The sequence below is a fragment of the Ambystoma mexicanum genome, chromosome 1q (genome assembly GCF_040938575.1).
Source record: "Ambystoma mexicanum isolate Mex_15411 chromosome 1q, UKY_AmexF1_1, whole genome shotgun sequence".
NCBI classification, from domain to species: domain Eukaryota; kingdom Metazoa; phylum Chordata; class Amphibia; order Caudata; family Ambystomatidae; genus Ambystoma; species Ambystoma mexicanum.
The window spans coordinates 700,831,332-700,855,446 of NC_090922.1; the positions used below are offsets into that span (position 1 = coordinate 700,831,332).

A 24,115-nucleotide genomic window follows, 5' to 3' on the forward strand; every position below is an offset into this window, starting at 1 on the left:
ATTACCGAAGCGGCAATAGTCCCAACCTGAATACAGAACACTTAATATTCATTCTGTTTATCTCCCAGTCGCACATGGTCAGGCTGTTATTGCTTTTCCTTCTCCTTATCTTAAAGGCTCAGAGGGATATTTCTGGCAGCTAGGGTAAGCTCTCATTCTTTAAATCTAACACAGAGATCTTTCCCTTATCCATCCTATTGTTGAAATCTTAATTCTTCATTCTGCTCACCTCTACCCCAGAATCAACACCGATAGACACTTCCACAGGGACGACACCAGCAGACTAAACATAATCCCAGATGCCCTCAAGAGTCTAGGCACTAAAGCAGCTCAACACAGGTTTTTCCCCCTTCCGGGGTTTTCCCTGGAGGCTCCACTACGCCCCAGCCTTTGAGCAGGGATGTGGAGGGGCTTCTAGGTGAAGCCTCATATCTCGCTAAACCAGATCAAGCCTCCACACGAGGGACCGAAGTTTAGAGGTGGGTGATTATCTTGTATGCAGAAGTCTATGTTTTGTTAGTAAGACTTTGAATTGACAAAATACATTACAGTATGTTCCAAAAGCTGTGCACCTTATCCAAGAGAATGACTCCCTTCTCCTGTTGTCTAAAAAGTTCTTTCTCACAATCCTCAGCTTGATGTACACTTTGCCACTCAGTTTTGCTGTTGGCAAAGTCCAAAATCCTTCTTTGTTTATCACTTAATACCATCACTGTGATGAGGACATTCTCCTTGCTTGCTCAGTTTCTTTTTGTTGATGTCCCAGACCCTTCTCTAATGGTCAGTCGGCTTATTGGAGCAACTGCGACGAGGAAGCTCTCCTTGAATGCTTGGTTTGTACTGGTTGGGGTCTCCTAATCATCTCTGGTGGTCAGTGGATTTATGTTCACCACTGCGACGAGGAAGCTCTTCTCGGATGCCAGGTATACCAGTGTTAGTGTCCCCAACCCATATATCCTCCACACCCGTGTCCCTCCGGGTCTCTCCCAGCTCCTGTTACCTTCAGAGGGATTTTGGCACACCACCGGAACTTCCTGGGACTGAGGTTCTTCTCTCTGATACACCAGGCTTCTCGCTCCGGTTACCACAGCATCAATTAAATGGTTCTGAACAGTAGGGAAGGCTAGGGAATGTTGGGAAATGACTATATTCAGTGGGCTGAACACCAGGTTATTGTCCTTGTCCCCAGAGAGGGAGTCCCTCCCTATGAGGTCCTCCCGCATTAAACCACCCCTAAGGAGACTATTGGTTAGCGGCCGCACCTCCCTTGACTCATGGAAAAGGGCTCCCCTTTGGGGGAGAAGTGACTGTTGTAACATCACAGTGGTCTCGGATTTCCATCTCTCCAGAAGATCTATCTTCCTCTGTCACCCTTACACGGCAGAGGAATGATTCCATTGGCTGGACCCGGCACAGGCCCTTAAGATAACCAACGAAAAGCTGGTTATGCTGGTGCTTGTGCTGGCAGGGCTGTGACCTAATAGATCCTGTCCAGCTGGACCATTCCCTGCATTTCAGAATTCTACGATCTGGCTTGTACGGATGTCCCGGAGGGTCTCGGACCTCATTCTAGCAGGGATGTGGCAGCCACCTCTGCCCTGCACAGGGGAGTCCCGGTCCTGGATGTTTGCCATGTGGCAACGTGGGTGTCTTTGCACACGTTTTCTAAGTATTATTACTGCTTTTTCCATGTAATGGAAAATGAAACCAAGAGAGAAGCAGGGACTTAAGTCCACTGAAAAATGAGAATCGCCAAAGGCCAGCTAGAGTCGTCTGCGGGCAAAGGGTCAGAACACCAACCACTTTGGTTGGTTAATAGCAGTGCCACGAGAACTCTGGGCCTTAAACTAGCCAAAAGCAGTTAAATCCAATATGGAGGCTGTCATTGTGTACTCACAAAGTGCCCACATTGTCAGAACGGCTATTTTAAGACCACCTTATGGTTTCCCTGAACAGAGGAGCCATAAACTACAAAATGTCCAAGAATAGGATTTAACAAAATGCACCTGTGACCCAATGACTACCAGAAAGGCACATTGGACTACCAATGCAGTAAAATGACTTGCACCCTTGGTGAAGCCAAAACTAAAATATAGTTACCACCAACCTACTCCCAAAAATCAATGTAGGGTGAAAAATAATCACCCTGGAACGGGCCGCTTTAGTGATGACCCAGTACCATATACCTTAAGTAAGGTAAAAAGGGTTGCAATGGGGGACTTCAGGAGAAGTCGCACTGGTCTTCAAAAAGAAGTCTGTGATTCAAAAAATAAAGGGGAGGTGGGAAGCAAAATGTTAAGGGTCCCTAAAAAGTGGCCATAGAATTCAAAAAAATAGATATTCTGTCTAAGCAAGCTGTTAGGCTGGATTGGTAGAATCAGCCCTGAGGCAGATTTTTAGATGCCACCCTGTTCTGGTGAACAGATAAAGACACTAATGTCTAAAGAAACTATCTGCACAGTAGGACCAAACAGAAAGGCTCAGATGTGGGTTGAGTTTGAGTGGTGAAGTGTTCAGTTATGCACACACAGAGCACGTTAGGCAAAATATATAAAAATAATGTTATTTGGGCCAAACTCTTAACAGTGAAAACTACAGGTAGTAACACACTAAAACATTCACTACTACTACACACACATTCACTTTGGTTCGCTCTGCTAAGAACCCTAACAGTTAACTTTTATAATAATCATTCAAAGCCTTATAAGCTGGATTACGAGAGAAGGGAAAGCTGAACAAAGTTTGACAGTATGCCCCCTCTTAAATCTAACCCCTCCTGGTTTCCCAGGATGTCTTTGATGAAATCATTTTACTAGTCATGGTGCATTGATTGCAGATTCTGATTCCCAGGTTCGATCTGATGAAGAGTACCCTTTCCAATCAACAAGGTACTGTAGTTTCCCACGATGTATACGAGAATCACAAATACCTGATACTTCGTATTCAGGACCTGTAGGTGTCGTGATGGGTGCAGGCCGACAGGAGATACAATGATGGAAAGCACTTCGTCTGTCTGGTTTTAGTTGTGAGACATGAAAAGCTGGATGTATACGAACCCATGTCTTAGGAAGTCTGAGTTTAAAAGCAGCTGTTCCCATAGCTGTTATCACCCAGAATGGACCTATATTTAGGGGACATCTTGGAAGGTTTGAGATGCCTAGGGAGAAATCGGGAAGACAACCAAACCCAGTACCCTGGTTTAATTTCCAGAGCTGGTGTTCGGTGATGATCAGCCGATCGTTTTACTCTGTCCTGTGTTTCTTTCAAAATTTCTTTGGCGGTGTGTTGACCGTGATGTATCTGTTTAAGTAGAGAGCCAATGTCTGGAAATTTATTGTCAGTGAGACCTTTCTCTGGAAATGATGCTGGGTGAAATCTGTAGGCGCAGTAGAAAGGAGAGGTCTTGATAGCAGAGTGATATGAGTTATTGTAAGCATATTCTGCGATGGGTAACAAGTCTTTCCAGTTGTCTTGTGCAGCAGATATGTAACTTCTCAAGTATCCCTCCAGTGCGGGTTCAGGCGCTCGGTTTGACCATTAGTTTGTGGATGGTAACCAGAATTTAAGGCTCGAGTGATTCCCAATATCTGACAGACAGGTTTCCAGTACTGGGACGTGTACTGGGATCCCCGATCAGAGATTATGGTTTCGGGTAAACCATGTAGGGTGAAAACCAGAGAAATGCAGGTACGTGCCATTTGAGCAGCGGAAATGAAGGTACGTGCCATTTGAGCCACGGAAGGCGGGCCTGTGAGCGGTATGAAATGTGCCATCTTGGTAAGTGAGTCGACCACCATAATGGTGGAACAACCTCCTGAAGGTGGTAAGTCGACTACAAAGTCTGTGGAGATTATTTGCCAAGGATGTGAGGGTAATGGTATCCTAACCAATGCTCCGAAAGGAGAATGCCTCGGAATTTTTGACTGAAGACAAACTGGACAGGACTCCACTTAACTGCGAATATTTGCGTCATGACACATGCCAAGAACTTCTCTTTGTAAAGATTTAGTAGGTATATATGCTTGACTGCCTCGGAAATAGCACCCTTCCTTTTTTGAAAGATTGTTTTATTCTTTTTCAGAAAGAAGTTTTAGTGCTGAAGATCCAGAATGTAACTCCAGACATTTCAAGAAGTTTGGAAACTTCGAGACACTCATAGCCGAATGAGGGAAGATTAGTTCAGAATTAACTAAGATGTTGGGATTGTTCTCTTTGTGAGACAGGGCATCCGCCTGTAGATTATTTCTCCCAGGAATGAAGGTAAACACAATCCGGAAAGGTGAGAAAAAATGTGCCCATCTGGCCAGTCAGCGGTTACATGTTTGAGCGTATTGAAGAATCCTTAGATTCTGGTGGTCTGTCCTGACCTCGACGGGATGTTGTGCCCCCAACATTAAGTGCCTCCATTCCTTGAATGACCTCTTGATTGCTAACGGTTCTTTCTCTAGAACGGTGTAGTTCAATTCTGCAGGGGAAAGAGTTTTAGACAGATATACAATGGGTCGTTCCAGACCCTGCTCATCTTCCTGTAAAAGAACTGCTCCAAAGGCATATTGAGATGCATCTCTCTCAATGATGAATCTCCGGGACTGGGGTCTTCAATATATGCGCTGTAGTGAATCTTTTTTTTAGAGTATCAAAAGCCTTTTGTATTAATTCGGTCCAAATATAAGGGACTCCTTTCTTTAGAAGGATTAGTTAAGGGTTGAGTGAGGGTAGAAAAATTTGGGATAAATCGACGATAAAAATTTGAAAAACCCACAAATCTTTGAATATCCTTGCAGGATTTTGGGATTGGCCAATCCTGAACTGCTGTGACTTTTTCTGGATCTATGGCGATGCCTTGAGCGGATAATATATCCCAAATATGTCACTTTGGGTTGGTGAAATGAACACCTTTCCAATTTACAATACAAGTGGTTACTCTGTAACCTGTTCAATACCTCTGACATGAGACGTGTGTTCCGGAACAGTCTTAGAGAAGACCAGGATGTCCTCTAGATAAACTATGAGATAATGTAGCAGCAAGTCTGAGAACAAGTGATCCATAGACCTCTTAAATACTGCTGGGGCGTTGGACAACCCAAACGGCATTACTTGGTACTGGAAGTGACCAAACTGAGTCCTGAAGGCGGTCCTCCACTTGTCTCCTTTTTGTATCCTAATTAGATGGTAAGCGCCCTTAAGGTCCAATTTAGTGTAAATGATAGCTCCCTTGACTGCTTCCAGGATGTCCAGAATCAAGGGCACAGGATACCTATCGGGATGGTGATCTTATTTAATACACGAAAATTGATGCAGGGTCTGAGTTCAGTAGAGTTTTTCTTAGGCACAAAGAAGAGAGATGCTGCAGCGGGTGACGTTAACTCTGTTATCAATCCATTCTTGAGATTAGTATCTAGATAGTCTCCAAGACCTTTTTTCTCTGAAGTAGAGAGAATATACATTCTGCCAAAAGGCAATGGTTGTTCTGGGATGAGATCTATGGAACAATCATCCCTTCGGTGGGGCAGTAGATAAGTGTATTCTACCAAGGAGAAGACTTCTGCAAGTTGCTGGTAATCTGCTGGGAGACCAGCCACAAGATTGAGTGTAGTAACTTGTATGGGTTCTTCAGTGTTTGACGGAGTCCCCAGGGAAACCTTTTCTGTGTGACCAATACAATGGGTAAGACAGAATTCAGAGCCCAGGAAGAATGATCCTGCTGTCCAGTTAATAAAGGGGTTATGCTTTTGTAGCCATGGTAACCCCAATATGATGGGGGTAATGAGCGGCTCGTATGATGTCCATAGTAATAACCTCTTTATGGGTAGCAATTGACATGGCTAAAGGACATGTCTGGTTATCAATTGGACCAGATATTAATGGACTACCATCAACACTTTCTACGGGGATAGCCTCTGCCTTGAGAGTCCTGGGTATATGATTTTGCATCATCCAAAGTCGTCAATAAAGTTTCCTGCAGCACCACTATCCACTAAGGCTGATACCTCAGGAAGGATCTTGTTCCCAATTTTTAGAGTGATACGTAACACCAGCATATTAGTGCATCGTAAATTATTGCCCTGGAAAGTCTGTAAGAGAGTAGAGGAACCTGATTTGGAAACAGGACTCCGGACCGCGGTTCCTCCTACGGCCGGGCGTTGGCGTTTCCCGACCGTCTGGTAGGAGTAATGGGACACCTGCACCGTATGGGTATTTGCACCGCAGTACATACATAGGCCCCGTGTCCTTCTACAAGCTCTTTCCTCCGGGGATAATGATCCTCTGGTTGCTGCTCCCAACTGCATTGGTTCCTCAGAGGAACTCCCTCTATGAGTAACAGGGGATGTGGCGAAGGGACGCGCCACCTTCCCCTTGCGCCTCTCACTACTTCTTTCCTTTATTCTATAGTCGATCTGCATCACTAGGGAGATTAATTCAGTCAGGGAAGTGGGGCAGGGGACCCTAGAAATCGCGTCCTTCAATTCCTCAGATAAACCTCTCCGAAACAATGTCACCTGGGCATCATCTGACCATGTAGATTCACTAGCGATCTGTTTGAACCTAGAAATATACGTTAATATATCCGGATTCCCCTGTCTCAAATATAATAATGCTCCTGTGCGGCTATTTGTATCTCCTGTCTTCCGAACATGGATTTCACACTGTTACAGAAGGCCGTATGAGAATCAAGGATAGGGTTGTTGGTTGTAACCAGGGGAGTTGCCCAGGCAAGTGCTGGACCCACCATCTGTGATATCATGTATCCAACGCGGTGCCGGTCAGTATGGAAGAAGGCATTCTTAAACAAGAACTGTACAGAACAGGCATCAAGAAACTCCTTGATCTTATGCAGGTTTCCATCGAACTGACCCCCGGGAAGAGGACCCGCAGGTACCTCGGAACAATGAGGTACACGACTGGCAACCGCCTGTTGTGCAGCGAACTGTGCTGCCTGTTGTTGGTTTTGCTGGGTTTGCCGAAAGTTGCCATTTTCTTGTTTTAATGTTTGGACTTCTGAAGTCAAGGACTCGACTGCAGCTATCAGCTGCTGTATTTGCCGGTCCATGTCCGGGATAATATCTTGTCTGCTAAGCCCTAGTTTCCAAGGCCAAACTGGCGTTGCTTACTGTAATGTCTTTTGTCAATTCAAAGTCTTACTAACAAAACATAGGCTTCTGCATACAAGATAATCACCCACCTCTAAACTTTGGTCCCTCGTGTGGAGGCTTGATCTGGTTTAGAAAGATGTGAGGCTTCACCTACAAGACCCTTCACATCCCTGCTCAAAGGCTGGGGCGTAGTGGAGCCTCCAAGGAAAACCCCCAAAGGGGGAAAAAACCCTGTGTTGAGCTGCTTGAGTGCGTAGACTCCTGAGGGCAGCTGGGAATATGGTTAGTCTGCTGGTGTTGTCTCTGTGGAGGCATCTATCGGGGTTGATTCTGCGATAGAGGTGAGCAGAATGAAGAATTAAGATTTCAACAATAGGATGGATAAGGGAAAGATCTCTGTGTTAGATTTAAAGAATGAGAGCTTACCCTAGGCTTCCAGAAATATCCCCCTGAGCCTTGAAGATGAGGAGAAGGAGAAGCAATAACAGCCTGACCCAGTGAGACTGGGAGATAAACAGAATGAATATTAAGTGTTCTGTATTCAGGTTGGGACTATTGCCGCTTCGGAAATAGAAATGTAAGATGTATGTAAAAGGTTCTAGTAATAGTCCTACCACCTAGGAAGCCTGACCGAAGGATTCAAGTGAATTGCTTCCTTCGGTATTTCTGGAAAAGAATTCCTAGTGCCAATTATCCAATGTCTAATTCCAGGTTTCCTAGAGTGGAGTATCAAGTATTATTCATGTGGTAAAGAGGAAAAATAAACAATGGAAAAGGAGTAGCCTGTCACGTACCTAATCAACCTCCTGGAACCGCAGAATGAAATGAAAGGTTCCGAGAGTTCTGAGGAAGAAAATAAACAACGGGCAGAGGCACCCTGAAAGGACGATCTGCCTAAGAAAGGAATGAAGATGACTGACAGATTACTGACAGGGAATAATAGTCACGTAGTCGGGGCTACGGAAATAGTTAACTAGTAAGGGAAAATAGGAGCTGTTCAGGATTCGTACTTACGAAGCGTGACACTACTCTGGAAGAGAGAAGCAACGCAAAGTGCATCCTGCGAGGTATCTGGATATGCTGTTTGGAAGTCTGGGGGCGTGGCCACCAGCCCATTCCGATCTGTCAGGAAAGCTAGACCGCTACAGTCTGTTCCGGGTTCCGACACATTGAAGGGAACCCGGGCAAGCAGGATTACGAGAGGAGAAGGAAAAGCTGAACAAAGTGTGACACATCCTCTAAAGACGCCAGGGGAGCGGAGTCATTCTCCAGGCATTTTTTTTACAAGAGAACATTCTTTTAAACACTATCTGAGCATCAGGAGAAGGGAGACATTCTCCTGGAGAAGGAACTTTCTCTTAGTTTATCCTTTAGTTGCAGTGTAAGGGATAATAGTAGGTTGTGACACAGGACGGTGGAGTTTAATTTGACTGACCCTTTAGTATTAGCTTTGAGGCAGGGAAACCCCTCTTAGAAGATAGGAATAGTGAGGGCCTTTTTATGCACGAATTAAAAAGTTGAGAACCAACACCATACCACCTTTGTGTCAGCTTCCTTCTTCGACACACTTACATAACCTTCGGCAGAAAGGAGGGTTTCACTCTCAATGTCGCCTTCACTTTTGGAAAAAAAAATAGGGAGGTAAAAAAGACAATGCCTGGAGCTCACTCACCAGTCTCGCGAAGTGATGACTTCCAGGAAAATCACCATAAGGATGCACAATCTAATAGAACATGAATGAAGTGGCTCAAAAGGAGCTCTCATAAGAAACGCTAAAACTAAATTCAAATCCCATGACGGAACCACAAACTGGCAGAGAGGAAACTAGTTACTGTGACAAATCATGGGATTGTGTCACTTCTCCCCAAGTGGGAAGCATTTCCCTGTGAGGCTAGGGAGGTGAACCCGCTACAGAATAGCCTCCCTAGGGGTAGAAGCAAGAGGGACCTCACTGGGAGAGAGTACCCCCTTCCCCTTGGGGACAAGGACTCCCATTCTGGGGAAGAACTCCGTAAGCCACATCCCCCTCTGCCCCATTCTAAGACGTACTATAAAGAACAGGAGGAAAAAACATTCAGAGTTTGCTATTGTCAACCAAGTACAGTATTGCTACCTCTGAATGGAAACCTGAAACGTAATGAGACAAAGAAAAAACAGTGGAAACATAATGATCATAAATTAAGACAGAAAAGAAGGACTTCCATGCTCCGCTGTGGAACACCTACGACAGCGTAATAAAGAGAGAAGGCAGAGAACTGCGGAGAGAGGAGTATCCCCTCAAGTTTCAAACGACTCAGCGAAAAACCCTGCCCCAAGATGACGTTAGTGCAGATGGCTGTTTCACGGCAAGCCCCAAGGATTTAGCCGACACCTTTGACGACTGAACTTTCGGGAGGGCCTAGTCAGCCTCAGGTACTAAAGGTTGTTGCCAACGAAGGGCATGTCCAACAATCTGATTTGGACGTTGGCCGCAAATCCGGACGTCCTTAACCACGAGTGGCGCCTGACCACCGTGCAGGTGGCCATGGTCCTACCCACACATTTCTTTGTATCTAGCCCTGATTGCAGCATTGGTTGTGCCGCCTTTCTGCCATCAGAGATCAGGGCCTTGAAGCTGTCCCTGAGGAAAACGTTGCCATGGCGCATGAGGTATTCACGGCCCGCAGGGATGGGAAGGTAGATTTCTTTAGGCTAACCATATTGGCCTGGACCACCAAGGTCTCCGGTGAAGCCTGAGAGGAGAGAAAAGTCAGGTCTGACAGGGCGGGATAGGGTTTCATCACCATGTCTCTGTCCACAGCTGGAACAGAGGCAGGCTTCTCCCAGGCCTCCACTAGGGGCGCTTCTACCACCACATTGAAGGGTAGAAGAGTCGTCTTTTTGGGCGCCTCATCCAGAATGGCACAGAGTTAATATTGCACCCTGGACCTGGATGGAGCAGACTAAACCACCTTAGTATCAAGCACTGGAATGCGGCCTTGGGCTTTCTTGAGGTGGGAAATGGCAATCTCCTGTGAGGTGTTGCGGCCCCTGGCTCCTTGCAGGTCCTCTGCCAGTGCCAGCGCATGCACATCCGCACCTTCCCCATCAAATTCCTTTGGGAATCCCTCACTTACCTAGATCCCAGAGGTTCTAGCCTCAAAGGGACTGGGTCACCTTAATAGTCATAGAGTTCATACATCTTAGACATAAAAGCATCCAGAGGGAGTGGGGCATATTCTTGCGGAACCACGGTCTCCACAGTGGCGATGAAATTGACACTGAAACTGTGATGCCCGATGGCGGGGCCCATTGGTGCTGACCCACCACGGCTTCCTTTTGGGCCAGGCCCAAGCCCATAGGTGTGCAGGGGTGCACCACAGATGCTGAGGACGGAGCCAACAGTGCCTGGGCGAAGATGTGTAGGATCTTCGGGTGATTGTTCCCTCATTCCTTCAGAGTGGAGGATTGGGTTGAAAAGGTACCTCCTTTGGCACTCTGGCGAACCTCTGGAGTGGTGGCTGTTATTCGAAGATGAATGCTGGAGCGAGGACCCACTCAGAGAGCGGGACCTCTTCTGATACTTCTTTAACCTCTTCTTTTCCTTGCGTGGAGCCACCCGTACTTCCGAGCACTGGTCTGCGCTGTGCGACCTTGACTGGGATCACATCACCCTTCGCCATGTGGAGGAAGATGAAAATCTTTCCTGGTGGACCTTCAGGTGCATGATCCAGTGTCCTGGGTGTCCTGGTCGTCCCGCAAGCATTATAGACAGATCCTGTGTGGCTCTGAGACCGACATCTGTTGGCCGCAATCCACACACGGCTTAAAACCGGAGACCTTGGCCGAAGTAGGCATGGCGTCGTTAGAAAAATAAAAACTCGACAAGCGTGTTCCCGATTAGCGTATAGAGTGCACGGAAAAAAGGAAATGAGGTGACGGAGCGCAACGGTACCGCTGTATATACTGGCACAGATGTCATATCCTTTGCCAGACACATAGGGGTGAGCCGACAGAGCAGCGCTGCGCCCCCTGGGAGGCAGAAAAGTTTCCAGAGAACAGCAGCGCTGGGATAGGGATATCATAGATGAGGAATCAGTGGGAAGAAGGAGTCCATTAGAAAAATATCTGCTTCACAGAGATACTTTGGTCCATGAAGGAACCAGGTACTTATTTGTGGTTCTCATCAACCAGTTATATGAGTAATCTCCACCATGAAATCATCCATAATTGAAAAAGGCAAATGTGAGAATGTCAATAATATTACCACACATTCCTATTTCAGCATAGTTGAGAAAAGACTTGCTCACCAAAGCAGTAGGCTAAAGGTCTAAAGGTCTATCAAAGTGTCAGGTCACCAGGAGGGGTTTTCTGTTGAGTTACCTAAAAACAGAAGGCTTCCCACCCACAAGATCACTCTGATGAACAGCTGAAACCCTCCTCGATTTGGGCCATCGGGCCTATATCTGAGCTAATAAGGATATAAATAAAACAGATGATGATTCTGAGATATCAACAAGTGATTTCTAAGAACAACAATTCTTCCTCTAAACTTGGCTCAGAGTTCGATCCCTAGAGGTGCATGGTAATTTCTGTAACTGTAGCACAGACAAGTGTGGATTTTACATGACATAAGAAAACATTTAATATGATGAGCTACTACTCTTAAGATTTAGTGTGGGTCATAGGATGTACAACAGAGAAGTCAAATTTGAAGTGGCAGAACTGAAAAAAAGTACAGTATTTAGATTTACGTTATAGAGCTATAAAAATAAAAACAGTTCATACCTGAGGTATACAGTCTGTATATGCGAACATAGACTTGAAACGATCATCCATACTTATGTGGTATAAAACACACATTGCTATCTGTTTATAGCTTTCATTATCTGAAAAGAAAGAAAGAAACATTTCCTCAGAATAGTACTTCCATAAGGGCTTCACTCACTATGTTCTTACAATAAGCCACATCATTTCCAAAAATGTGGTGGTTTACTTTTACATTGTAAAGCAATACTGAGAGAAAATGTGAGGGCTGTGCATTGATATATGATGTCGTCCACACATCTCAGTCACCTGCTGCATACTACTACATATGCAATGCAAGCCCTTCCACATTGCTTGGTTTTCGCTAAATTCTAGGATTCATGTTGTAGAAGAATTTCAAAAACGTATAAAAATTCTGATCCCTCGAATCAGACATGTAACTTTTCAGAGTAGTTGGCGAGGTAACATTAACCACAGCCAAGGTTATTGTGCAGAGATGTTATTTTCAAAACACTAAACATTAGAAGAGTTAAGAGTAAAAACATGCTAGGAGACCAAATATCGGTTCCCCTAGACCTAATTTCTGTTCATTTGAGTTGCTGTAAGAGACACAGAATCAGGTTACTTACGCTACAAGGAAATCACACTCCTGTTACATTTATTCAGCCTGCCTAATTAAAGAAAAAGCTATCCTGCTACCTTAGATCGTGGTGTTAAGAAAGATTTCTCTTTTAGCAACTTTCCCTGCATAGTTTCTATTGACCCCCAATCCTTTTGCTTTGTTTTTTAACCGGCTTTGACTTTTTGAGGGAAGTAAAGCCTTCAGTTTAACTTCCCATGCCCTTTACTTATTTGTTATGGGGAAACTTAGCAGACCTTCGAATTATCAGTATTGGGAAACTACGTTTCCCCTTCTTAAGTTTGACACTTTTGTAACTTTTTAACATTTTCTTACAATGAAGTGCAATGGGGATACTTTGTATCACCATAGCCATTGTCACTCTGGACTTTTGGTTCCTTTTATGTGTGCCTAAAGACAAGCTGGTGGCAGCAATGATATTTTACCATTTTTGTGTTGGTAAAATGCCCACAACACACGATCGTTGCTTGTCCATTGCTTGTTCTTTGGCCAAATTGTTTTTTGGCCTGCTTCCTGCTTTGTCAAGTCAGGAAATCTCATATTAGGTCATGCACTTGCCCGGAAAGGCTGCAGCTTTCGTGGGCTAGTGCTGGCTCTGTGTGAGTTTGGCCCAGGAAGTGGGTGGGACCGTTTGGTCCCACTCCACATTTGTGGTGCCAGAGTGTCTGGATGTGGGGCATGAGTGAAACCAATAGTTTTCCCTGATTGGACAACTACTGGCTGTTTTTTTCTTTCTTTTCATATCACAATGTTATTGTTTTTCTTATTGTGCAACACAAATGAAACAGTGACTCCATTAACTTTAACATTCAAACAACCTTTGGGTCCAAGGTACGGCAACACACAGTAACAACAGCACTACATATCCATGACTTCAAAGCAGTTTGTATAAAGTATATAGTATACAGTTTTCAGCAGCTCAATGAGCATTCTCCCACTTCCCCCAGATTTTGTTGGCCTTCTCCGGGCAACCTCTGGCCGTATATACTCGCTGTTCCATCGCTATGCATGAGTCCACATCATTGAGCCATTGTGCATATTCTGGGGTTATGCTAGACCCCCACAGTTTTGCAATGTTACGTTTAATCAGTGCTGTGGAGGTAGAAAGCAGCAATTTATCACAGCGCAACCTTGATTCCTCATCTTCCACACCCAACATCATTAGTTTAGGATCTCTAGGAACAGTACGACCCAGAACCCTCAAAAGTGTATCGCAGCATTGTTACCAATATCGTGTTATGTGGGAACAGTCCCATAGTATATGAAAGAAGGTGCCCTCCTCCTGGTGGCATCGTAGGCAGTTAGGGTCTGTGATTCTGCCCCAACGATAGAGTGCTACCCTTGGATAGTATATTCTGTGGAATATTTTGAGTTGTACGAGGTGAAGTCTGGATGATGTGGCCATCTCCCTTGGGTGCATCAATATTGTTATCCAGTCTTCCGGCAGGATCACTCCCACATCCCTTTCCCATTTGGACTTCAAACTTACTAATTCAGGTGTAGCAAAGGAGGTAATAACGTTGTACATCACAGAGGTAATCTTGTCATCTATTTGGTCCAAGACTACGTTTCTTTCTATGGGAGTACAGTCTGCCATGTTATTCAGACCATGGAGGTGATGCTGCAGTGCGTGACTTAATTGTGTATGTCGGTACCGCTCCGTATCGCAGGCGTGGTAGCCCAATGCCCCCCCTCCCAAATGGACCGCTGCAGGGTATGAAGTGCTAGCCTCGGGCGTCCATTGCTCCACAGGAGTTTCCTAAGGATCCTATCAATCCTGTGAAATTCACGTGTGGGGACGTGTAGTGGGACGTTTTCAAGGATGTACAAGAATCGTGGCAAGGTCATCATTTTGAACAGCGGTGCTCTCCCTAGTAGGGTCAGTGGTAGGGCGATCCAATGCTTAACATCAGCTGTAAATCTGTGACTGGATGAAGATTTCTAGCCACATATTCGTTCATCTCCTTGTTGCTGGCCACACCCCCTGAAAACTACTGGCTGTTTGAATGATCCAGACCATTACCATTGGTGGTCTTGGACTTGCTTACAAGCTGGATTTTGGATAAGTGGAGGACTCCAGCAGCATTTCTTCAGATTAGCACTGGAGCCAAGAGTGCTCTGTAGAAGAACAGCCGACTGAACATCTGAAGAGGCTTGGCATCCCTTCCTGCGTCTGGCCCTGTGAAGTCATGTTGGACTACCTGAACTATAAAGGCCATGTGCAATGCTTCAACCCCTAGACTGGTTGTTAGAGTATCCAGGCATCTTGAGTCTTCGGAATTGTCCCTGGACCACCTGGTGGGCTGTCCAGCTCTCCCGTAAGGTACTTTGCTAGAACCGTGGGCCATTCCATGTTTGCACCAGGAACTTTGGTGCTTGCCAGCTTGCGTTACAAGTCACCTTCTTGCCGGATTTCAGCATCCCATTCCTCAAGTGATCCTGTCCTGGAAGGACTTCTACAACTGTGAATGGAAGGATGCCTGCCGTTGTCTGCATGCAGTGGCTGTCAATGGAGCTTGCCTTCCCCCATCCTGTGAAGTTTCCTAAAGAGAGCTGCAAATGTGAATCTTGCATTTCTCCATTGCCAAGCGTTGCAGTCTGCTCCTGTACCCGACCGGAGGAATCCTTGCACCTGCAGCTCCTGGGCACCTCGCACTGGAACCAAAGGTGGGAAATCGAACCTCCAGTGACCCCCTGTCGACCCATCAAGTCATCTGGAATAATCAAGAGTGGGGGGGGGGGGAGATGAGAACACATTTTATTTACCTAGTAACTTTGTTGCATCTCTTCTTTTGAACAATCATCAACACAAGTAACTTTCCTGTCACAGATACATTCTGGGGCAAAGCATTTTGGCTCCTGTGACATTTGGAACATGGCCCAATTCATGTTAGGGATTGGACTGCTGAAGTTGGAGAGTATCACTTGTGCCTTGGTTCTATCTTTAATGCATCACTTGACTTGCCTCTTTTGTTCCTTTAAGTCATTCAATGCATTTTAAGAACATATGCTGACTGCATGTGTTTATTATGGAGTGCTGTGTGAGATCGCCTACTTATTTCCTTTTTTAGTGTTTAGTTGTGTTCACTGTGTGGACTCGTTGTGGACCCCTGACCCCACTCGCACTCTCGTGAGAACAGCCCTGACTACTCTTCAGGTTTACCTTGATTGGGTTTTGGCTAACCTCTCAAGAGTTCCCTGTTCACAATACCTAGGGTGTCTTCCTGAAATCCGTCCACCAGATCAGACTCTAGAAATGCATCTTAACAAATGCATATAGAGCAAATATTTCTCTGGATTGCCTAGACTGTGTGTCAAAGCAGGATATAGGTGCTGTGGTCAAAGGTCTAAATATTTTCACTCTGTAGAGAACCACTTCAGAATTAAAAAATAAAAAAAATGTATCTGCACCTGCATGTTACCCACACATATCAAAGCAAAGTCAGAGCATTTTTTTCGGATCAGGTAACATTTATGGGATTTAACTGTTTTCTAAGCTCATGGGACAAAGCCACAGTGGGTAATGGCACATAATTCACAAAGCAACGCTCGTAGTATGCACAGCTCCCAAAGGTCTACTTTTATGTTCAATTACTATCACAATAAACTGTTATTTATAACAAATAAAGTCATCCTGCTTAAGTTTGGAACTTGCTAGCATCAAGTCTATAAAAATCAAGTGGTTATAGTTCCTCTTTTTATATTTTAGTTGTCATAGGCTCAAATTAATCTTAATGTTTCGAGGCCACAAGTGCCAACGACTAGCATGCACCTAGAGTGGTACCTTCGATGCTGAAAAACCATCAAATGCTTGCAACCTTTATTTGTAGGTTTACTTCAGTGTGTACAGGATTTTTTCATTTTAAAAATGCAAACATTTTGACATGCCAGTGGTTTAACAGATGCGTCCACCAACTAAGCAGAACATTCAATTACTTCAAATTTTAGTTTGATTATATTCAGCCAATTATTTTGCCATCCAAACTGTACTGATTATTTCCAATTTGTAAGTAATTGCTTAAAGTCCTAAGATTTTTTGTATCCGTATTCCACTATGGTTAGATATACAATAAAGAGAGAGGTTTCTCAGATTTAAATAACAGGCCTTCAAATTCCTTCAAATGAGCACTGCTTGTTTAATTGGGTTTCAGTGGCACTTGTAACATGCCAAATGCAACAGAGATCTGCAGGCCATGTAAATTATTATGGACAGGGTAATTCTGGGCACGACATAGGACATTTAACAATAAAATAGAATGCATTAATAAACTAAAACGAGAAACTATCGGCCTATACGGTCTAGGATTCTTAATTCACCTTATCCCCACACCTTTACACCTATAAATAGGTTTACACTCTGCAACCGCGGCCATCTGGAGCCCTACTGGTCAATCTTCGCAAACCAGACATTTTTTATTAAGCACATAAAAGATAGTGTCACTAAACACATTTAATCACAAAATGATGAATTTATCTTCTTAAAAATGAGATTAAGTCTTTGTTTGGCTCGACTTTTTTTGTTGAATACTTTTTCTTAATAGGGGAGCCAGGCAGGGGCTACAGCAGCAGCACATGCCCTTTTTATTAAAAAAAAAACTCTTGCATCTTGCAAAGAAGCCGAGGTTTTCTTACCTGATCAAGGGAAAAGGCAATCCCAGTCGAACCTTGCCCACAACTTAACACGAAGCACATGTCCAGCCGTCAGGGTGAAGTAAGTCATATCAGAAGTGCTTGAAGTTATTAATGGCAGTAAAATGTACGCTTCCTCCCGTTTTCCCTATTAAATTGAGAAGCCTTCGCTCCTACGTGCCTTCAGCAGCAGATGGTTCCAATAGTCTGTGTGTGAACACTGCCCTGGGTGCCTCCATTCCTTTATTGTACAAGATGTCTGAACAGTGTCGCGATTTAAGAGACCTGCCCACTGGGAAAGTAATTATTAAGGATTTATTCGTCATAATGTGGATTTTAATTAGGTTTAGTGTAGGAGTAATTATTTAGAGAGCAGCTCTTTCCGCGTGTAAGAACTAATAAAGTAAAACAGGCCTTCAATTACTACAGACATATGTGGTGTGAAATGAATAAATGACAGTGAGCCAAGTGGTACGTGTTATGGCAACGTCCACTGCTGATTAAACAAACGTGGGGGAAAACAAGCTCTTGCCATGCTCCACTTATACCTTCAAACCTGGTTTGTGAGGTAGTGCTTACTTTGAACTCTACTATCCAGACAGCTCATGTTATGTCTTATTTATTCCAATCAGCAAGCATGCAACCAACCCACCACCTACATTACTGATTCTTAAATTCGCGAGGCCCTGTGCAGAAAAACGTGCATGCCTCCTAATTTGCATATTTATTGACATTAACGGATGTGACGTCACGGGGCAGAAATTCACAGTTAGACCTACGTCTGTAATCACATAGAGCCTCATTAGTTGCATTCGAAGAAATTGCCATGAGTGGGACAAGAAACAGTTTTTTTTGGACTGCAAAATATGAATGGTCTTTATTATTATTAGAATGTGTAGAGCAAGACAATGAAGTACTAGTAAGGCTTTAAAACAGCGAACTTGGTGAAGTGAATGATTTATATGGAAATGTCAAATAATGCCACGAGACATCAAAATATTTGCCACGATCACCCACTTCAGTTAAGCGGTGAAGTTGGGGGTTATGACTGTAATTTTACTTCCCCCCAACTTGAAAGGACTACTAGAAGTATGAGAATACAATGCAATTAGTACCTAACAAATCTACTCTGTTTTTTTAATCCAAATATATTAAGACTTAAGAACACACAACAATAGAAAGTGTGCAAGGTCACCTGTTATTAGTAACTGTTAAACGCACTCATAGTGAAGAATATGTGAAGTTCCACAAAATAGCAAACCCGAATCTGTGCTTGTGAATCGAGCAGTAATGAAACTAAAGCGGAGACAGGGTAAACAATGGTTGTATTACTCAGTTTAATTCTCTTGAGAGCAGGTACCTTGAGCTTTGTGGAGACGTGTTAGAGAGCCGAGGCATGCCTTCACGTCTCCGTGAGCTCCAGTGGGTAGGGTGACTACCAGGTCTCCTTCACCTGCCAAAATGCCCTACTTCCATTCGGTCTTCCCACACCGAATCTGAAGAAGCTCGTCATTCTGCGGTTGTTAGCAGACCTGAACCACAATGGGAAGCAGCAGCCTTTCCCTCCATCAAGATGGTGACAATCAGGCGCGCAACGTCATTGAGCTGAATCGAGCTCCAACCCCCCCCCCCCCTCCAAAATGTGAGCTGAGGGGCCGTGCAGGGCATCTTTTAACGGCAAGCAGTTTAACTTCGGTGATCCGTTGTGTCCGGCCACCGCTCTGTAGGTCAGCCAGTTGGGGGGGCTAGAGCCCGATCTGTTCACACTTGCAATGCATACAAAGGAGACGTGCCTCTTCAGACCTGGCTGCCTCTAGATTGATGAGCGGTTTTTGCTTCTGCACGGTGGTCAGAAATTACTTTCCATTGATGTTAGTTGTTTAATTACCTGATTATCTAAAGAGGATTTTAAAGGACTGGTAGAGTTTTCACAACACAATGTTAATGCCCCTTTGGTACAAGTGCTGCTCAATTAATAATAATGTTTCATTGTAGATGTGAGATTTTGGAACAGCAAAAAAAAAAAAAAAAAAATCACATATTTACAAAATTACAGTAGCACCCCGAAGCTAACTTGTGTTGCAGTATCTATGTAAAGGAAATAGCATGTAACACGCACAGCAATTCCTTTAATTTGCATAATATACATTAACATGTGCTTACATGCATGCCTTAGCCATCTTTTGACTCCAGCATATTTTGTCACATTTTGCAAACCCGATTAGACTGTCTAAGCACATTTTTACAAGTAAATGTGCAGGAATCCCTAAACACTTCTGTTTTGAGCATTCGTTCCAATGTGCATAATGTAGTTGTGACTTTACTTTTGCAATTTCGGGCCCCATGAATAGGGAGATATGACTGATGCCACTTCCTATGACATCACCTCCTGTCATGTCACCACATGTGTGAATCAAGAAGGGGTCCTGTTTGATTCCCAAAGCAATGACTTAGCAATACTAGCCCTTACACTTCTCTTTCATTCCTCCCTTTTTCACAAGCCAGTTAGCGGGAGAGAGAGAAAACAAAAAAAGAGGGTGTTGCCAGGGTCAGTGTGCACACATTGATGCAAACCTGTGCATGGTTAAGCAAAGGCACAACTGTTGGCGGACATGCGGCACATGGAGGGGCAGTGGATAATCATTCAGAACCCTACTCGTAACCCCCACCCCCTTTTAAAACTGTCTTATAATACCCCAATATTTTGAGCCAGCTCCGCCCTGGTCTAAAATACATACCAGCTATCCCACATGTAGCACCGCCCATTTCAGGTTAGTTGCCTCTTTGCATCCTAGCAATAAAAATAAGCATCTGCCCATGTTTACTACATCAAGCAGAAACTCATTAGCAGAGTTTTAAGTGGACTGGGCCTTGCCGGAACTCAGTCCCATCAGTCCTCACCAACCGCCCCAGAGCTGGGGCTAAACTTTCCTTCTCACCTGCAAGCTGTTTTTATTCGAAGAAGGTGTGGTTTTGTAAGCTTTGTATGGAATTTGAAGGCATTGTGACAGTGCATCAGGAGTGACATGGCTTACAGGCTGTGCAGGTCAGAAGCACCCTAGTGATCTTCAATGGGTTTGGGGATATGTTCTGAAAACCGGAGGTCCAATCACTTGAAGTGGAAATCTTGGTTACATAAAGCATTTTATTGTTAGCACCCGTATTCAGATGAAAACATTTTTAGGCAATTGAAATCGTGATGTGGGGTTAGTACTCGCATGTCAGTAGGGCGGACAGGAGACAGATCATTATCGCAGCAATCCTAAGTGGGTGCGGTCAAACCCCTGTATGTACGCTCTTGCAGTTTGTTAGGCAGGGAGGTGAGGGAAGAGCAATATTGAACCAAAGTATAAACATCCATTGCCAAGGCCAAATTTGAAACAAGCTAATCATAACCACCATTGCCAAAGCCAAGAGAGGGCAATATTGAAACAAGCCAACATTAACCATCATTGCCAAGAGAGGGCAATACTGAAGCCAGCCAAGTTTAACTATTATTGCCAAAGCAAAGAAGAGGCAATAGTTGAGGAAGACATTAACACGCATTGCCTAAGCCAAGGAGGGCCAGTTTAACAAAGAATCGTCAGTAGCTGTTTCATGTCAAAAGTGGGAAAACAAGAATGGTATGAGAGTAGCCCTCCTGGTAGAAAGAGGAGAATAACCTGCATTGCCTGTGGCAAATGCAACAGTGAAACAAACAGCACCAATGTGTCAAGTTGTGAATTTTGTTGATGTTGGAAGTCGAAGACCTTTCAAAAAGTTGGATGTAAAACTCATTACAGAGTACTTGTATTAGTAGTGTTCAGAGCTTTTGTCCTGGCTGGAGAGTATACCAGAATAGGGACCTTTTAGTGGTAGTCCTGGCAGGTTAGTGAACCAGAAAGAAATCCTTGAAGTACGACATTGTAATTGAAAGTATAGAAGAAGAAATTGTGGTGAACTTTTTACTGCAGTAGAATCTTCCTGCCAAAACAGTTGTTGATGCAGAAGAATTGTCAAAGTATATTTGTTTTCTTATTAGAGGAAACTGTTTTGAACTTCTGTCTATACTTTTATTTTTAAATGTAAAAACTTTATTTATATCATAGGCAGACATTTCAGGATAGTTCCAAATGCACTTACATGAAGTCTTGTACCCCAACTGAGATACATATACAATGCCATGTTGCGATATACAGAACAGTCTTTAAGATTATTTGGAGCTACATACCACACACAACTATGTGCAAGAAATCGGACAAGTTGTATGGGGTATGGGCGTATCATGTGGCATCAGTCCACCTCCAATTCATGTCATTCAGCAGCCGACAGATATACCTGTAGTGGTGTCCAAATCGCTTTAGACCTACACGATGCCATAGTGGATACATACATGTCTTCTCTGTCAGAAATGTATAGAAGATCACGCAGCCACTCCTCATGTGTTGGGGAACCCCTTGATTTCCAATAGCGCAGCACACTTCTTTTGGCTACCAAACATGATTTGTTAAAAACCCGTCTGGCTACCACCAACACTTTACCTATGTCCTCCAGGAGGTACTTGATAGGAGGTAGTGCAGGAGGGATATCCAGCATCTTGTGAATTTACCGCCACCCTCCCCCAAAATCTTGCAATGCCTGGACAGTACCAAAACATGTGTATGTTGTGCGGAGAAGGGATGGTATCACAAATATGACACTGACACAATGGGTACAAGTTGTAAAACCTTTATTAAAATTGGAGAAACTCCTACTTTGCCCTATAACTAAGATGGGAGTAATCTCGACTATCGAATAATAAATAGCGCAGTTCTAGCAGACCCTGTCAAATCAAAATAGCCTATGCTAACAAAACCTTATGCCTGCCCTATCTCTTGTACAAAAAAAATGCAAAAAGGCGAAATATATGCAAAAGGAAAAATCAGTGTTCAAATGATAATGTGGTTGAACCAGCTCTCCTCCCCACGTAAGGCCTCACGGAGTGACGCGGTCCCTGTAGGCAGGATGATATGGCATTTATAACGCGCCTTTACACAAGTGTTTCAAGGCGCGACGCGGCATTTGAGGGGAAAGAGAGGGACGACAGAGACAGCGATCCTACTAGGCCAAGTGTCATTCAGATTGCGCAAGTGCAGGGGAAAGGGGAAGGGGAAAAGTGCAGAGTGAGAGGGGGGGTGGGGACAGTGCAGTACATGGGATAACAGAATAAATAAAATAATAATGGAAGTAGGGCCAGCTGGTGGCAAGTGCAAAGGTAAGTGAAGACATCAGGTGGGGGACTGTAGGGGTACAGAAAAAAACAGTCCAAGTTTGGGGGTTGCCATGGAGGCAGTCCAGGTGTGTAACTGGCAGGGGGATGGGGGACCTGGGCCTGAGTTCAGAGGGTGGCGAGACAACCAGTACAGTTTCAGCCAGGAATTGAGCAGGAGAGAGGAGGAGAGAAAGCAGAAGCAAAGAGGAAGGTTTTGAGGTGCTTACGGAAACAGAGATGGTTCTCCTCAAGTTTCAGGGAGGGAGGGAGGCTGTTGCAGAGGGAGGCCCCAGCTGATGAAAGATCTACCTTGGAGAAGCGACTGACCCTGAGGGAGTTGGAGGCGGACGAGCGAAGAGCTCGAGAAGGAAGATCTTTAGGAAGAGAGTGTTGAAGGTATTGAGGCCCCAGAAGGCCTTGTGGACAATGCAGAGGGTTTTGAACTTAATTGGGAGCCAGTGCAGAAATTTCAGTCCGAGAGAGATACAATCCCTGGGCTTGAGACCAAGGACACGTCTCGCAGTCCTGTTCTGGATGAGTTGCAGAGGGCAGAGAGTAGAGGCAGGCAGATTTAGAAAGAGGCTGTTGCAATAGTCCAGACTAGAGAAAATCAGAGCTCTGGAGACAGTGAGCTTCTGGTGGAAGGAGAGGAAAGGAAGAATACTTCTGAGGAGGTGCAGCTGGTAGTGTGACTTCTTAGAGACATGAGAGATGTGAGGAGATAAGGAGAGTGTGGAGTCAAAGATGACCCCGAGGTTTAAAGCCTCGCAGGTGGGCACACAAAGAGGGCCAAGAGAGGCCAGCCAGAGGGGGATGGCACACTCTGGCTCGGTTTCCAACACAATTACCAGTTCAAAATCATGGATCGAGGCCAGTCTGGCCTTCCTCATTAAAGTCTCTTTCTCGGACTTCCAAAATAAGGTTTCAACCAAAATGTTCACAAAGATCCTCCTGTCAGGCTCAGACCTGTCACGATAAAGTTCAACACAAACTTGCAAGGTGGCTCCCTTCCCCAAGCTTATTATACTCCAGATCTCTCTCAGTCAGGCTCAGACCACTTTCAGATGCCAAAGACTTCCAAATGTTCGTGGCTTTCTTTACAGACCATCGCAGCACCACTTAAGTTGACAGTTTAACTTTCACTCGTCCCTTCTCTAGGAATTAATCTTCTTTATTTTGCTTTTGCAGTTCATTTGCTTTCTCGCTTTAATCAAAGTACCTTTCACAAAGACTTTCGAGTGGGGTACTTCCTTTCACCGGACCACTGCGTCACTTAGTATCACTGATTTCACAGCTGTCCTTTACATCAAAGTGCACTCAGAGATCTGCCTTTCTTTGCGTCTCCTCCACACTAGCGTGCAGCCTTCACTTGCGATATAATGTTTCTATTTCAAACTTGAACACACACCGGTCTCAGGTTGCTTGCCAACACACAGACTGTGTGCATCTTTTTCTGGGTTTTGCGATTTCTAATTCACAAGTCAAGGTTAGTACCACAGGCTTGGCCTCACCTCACCTCGCCAACTCTGCCGTTCACCCAGGAGGGTTGCTGGCATCCTTGAAACAAAATGCAGTCTTCACTTGTGGGATCTGGCCTTCTCCGCATGTCTTTTGTGGCATGTCAGAGGTAATAACCTCCAGTAGGGAACTCTTGGTGGTTTCTACCTGCAGCTCTCATCCCTTGGTCTGTGGCTCTGCTCCAGTAGGTTTGCCTTTGTCTCGGAAGTGCTGCTCATGCTCAGAGTGTTTCTTTAGGTGTTGCCTTTTATCTGTGTG

General features: G+C 44.6%; 1 protein-coding gene across 2 annotated transcripts in view; it reads right to left on the reverse strand.

Moving 5' to 3' along the window:
• The window catches only part of KIFAP3 (kinesin associated protein 3), a 1,278,226-nt gene that overhangs the window by 865,863 nt on the left and 388,248 nt on the right, over nt 1-24,115 (reverse strand). For both annotated transcript variants that reach the window (XM_069641307.1, XM_069641308.1), the window contains one exon: nt 11,862-11,962. In XM_069641307.1, the coding sequence (XP_069497408.1) occupies nt 11,862-11,962 (101 nt within the window). The remainder of the gene's footprint in view (nt 1-11,861; nt 11,963-24,115) is intronic.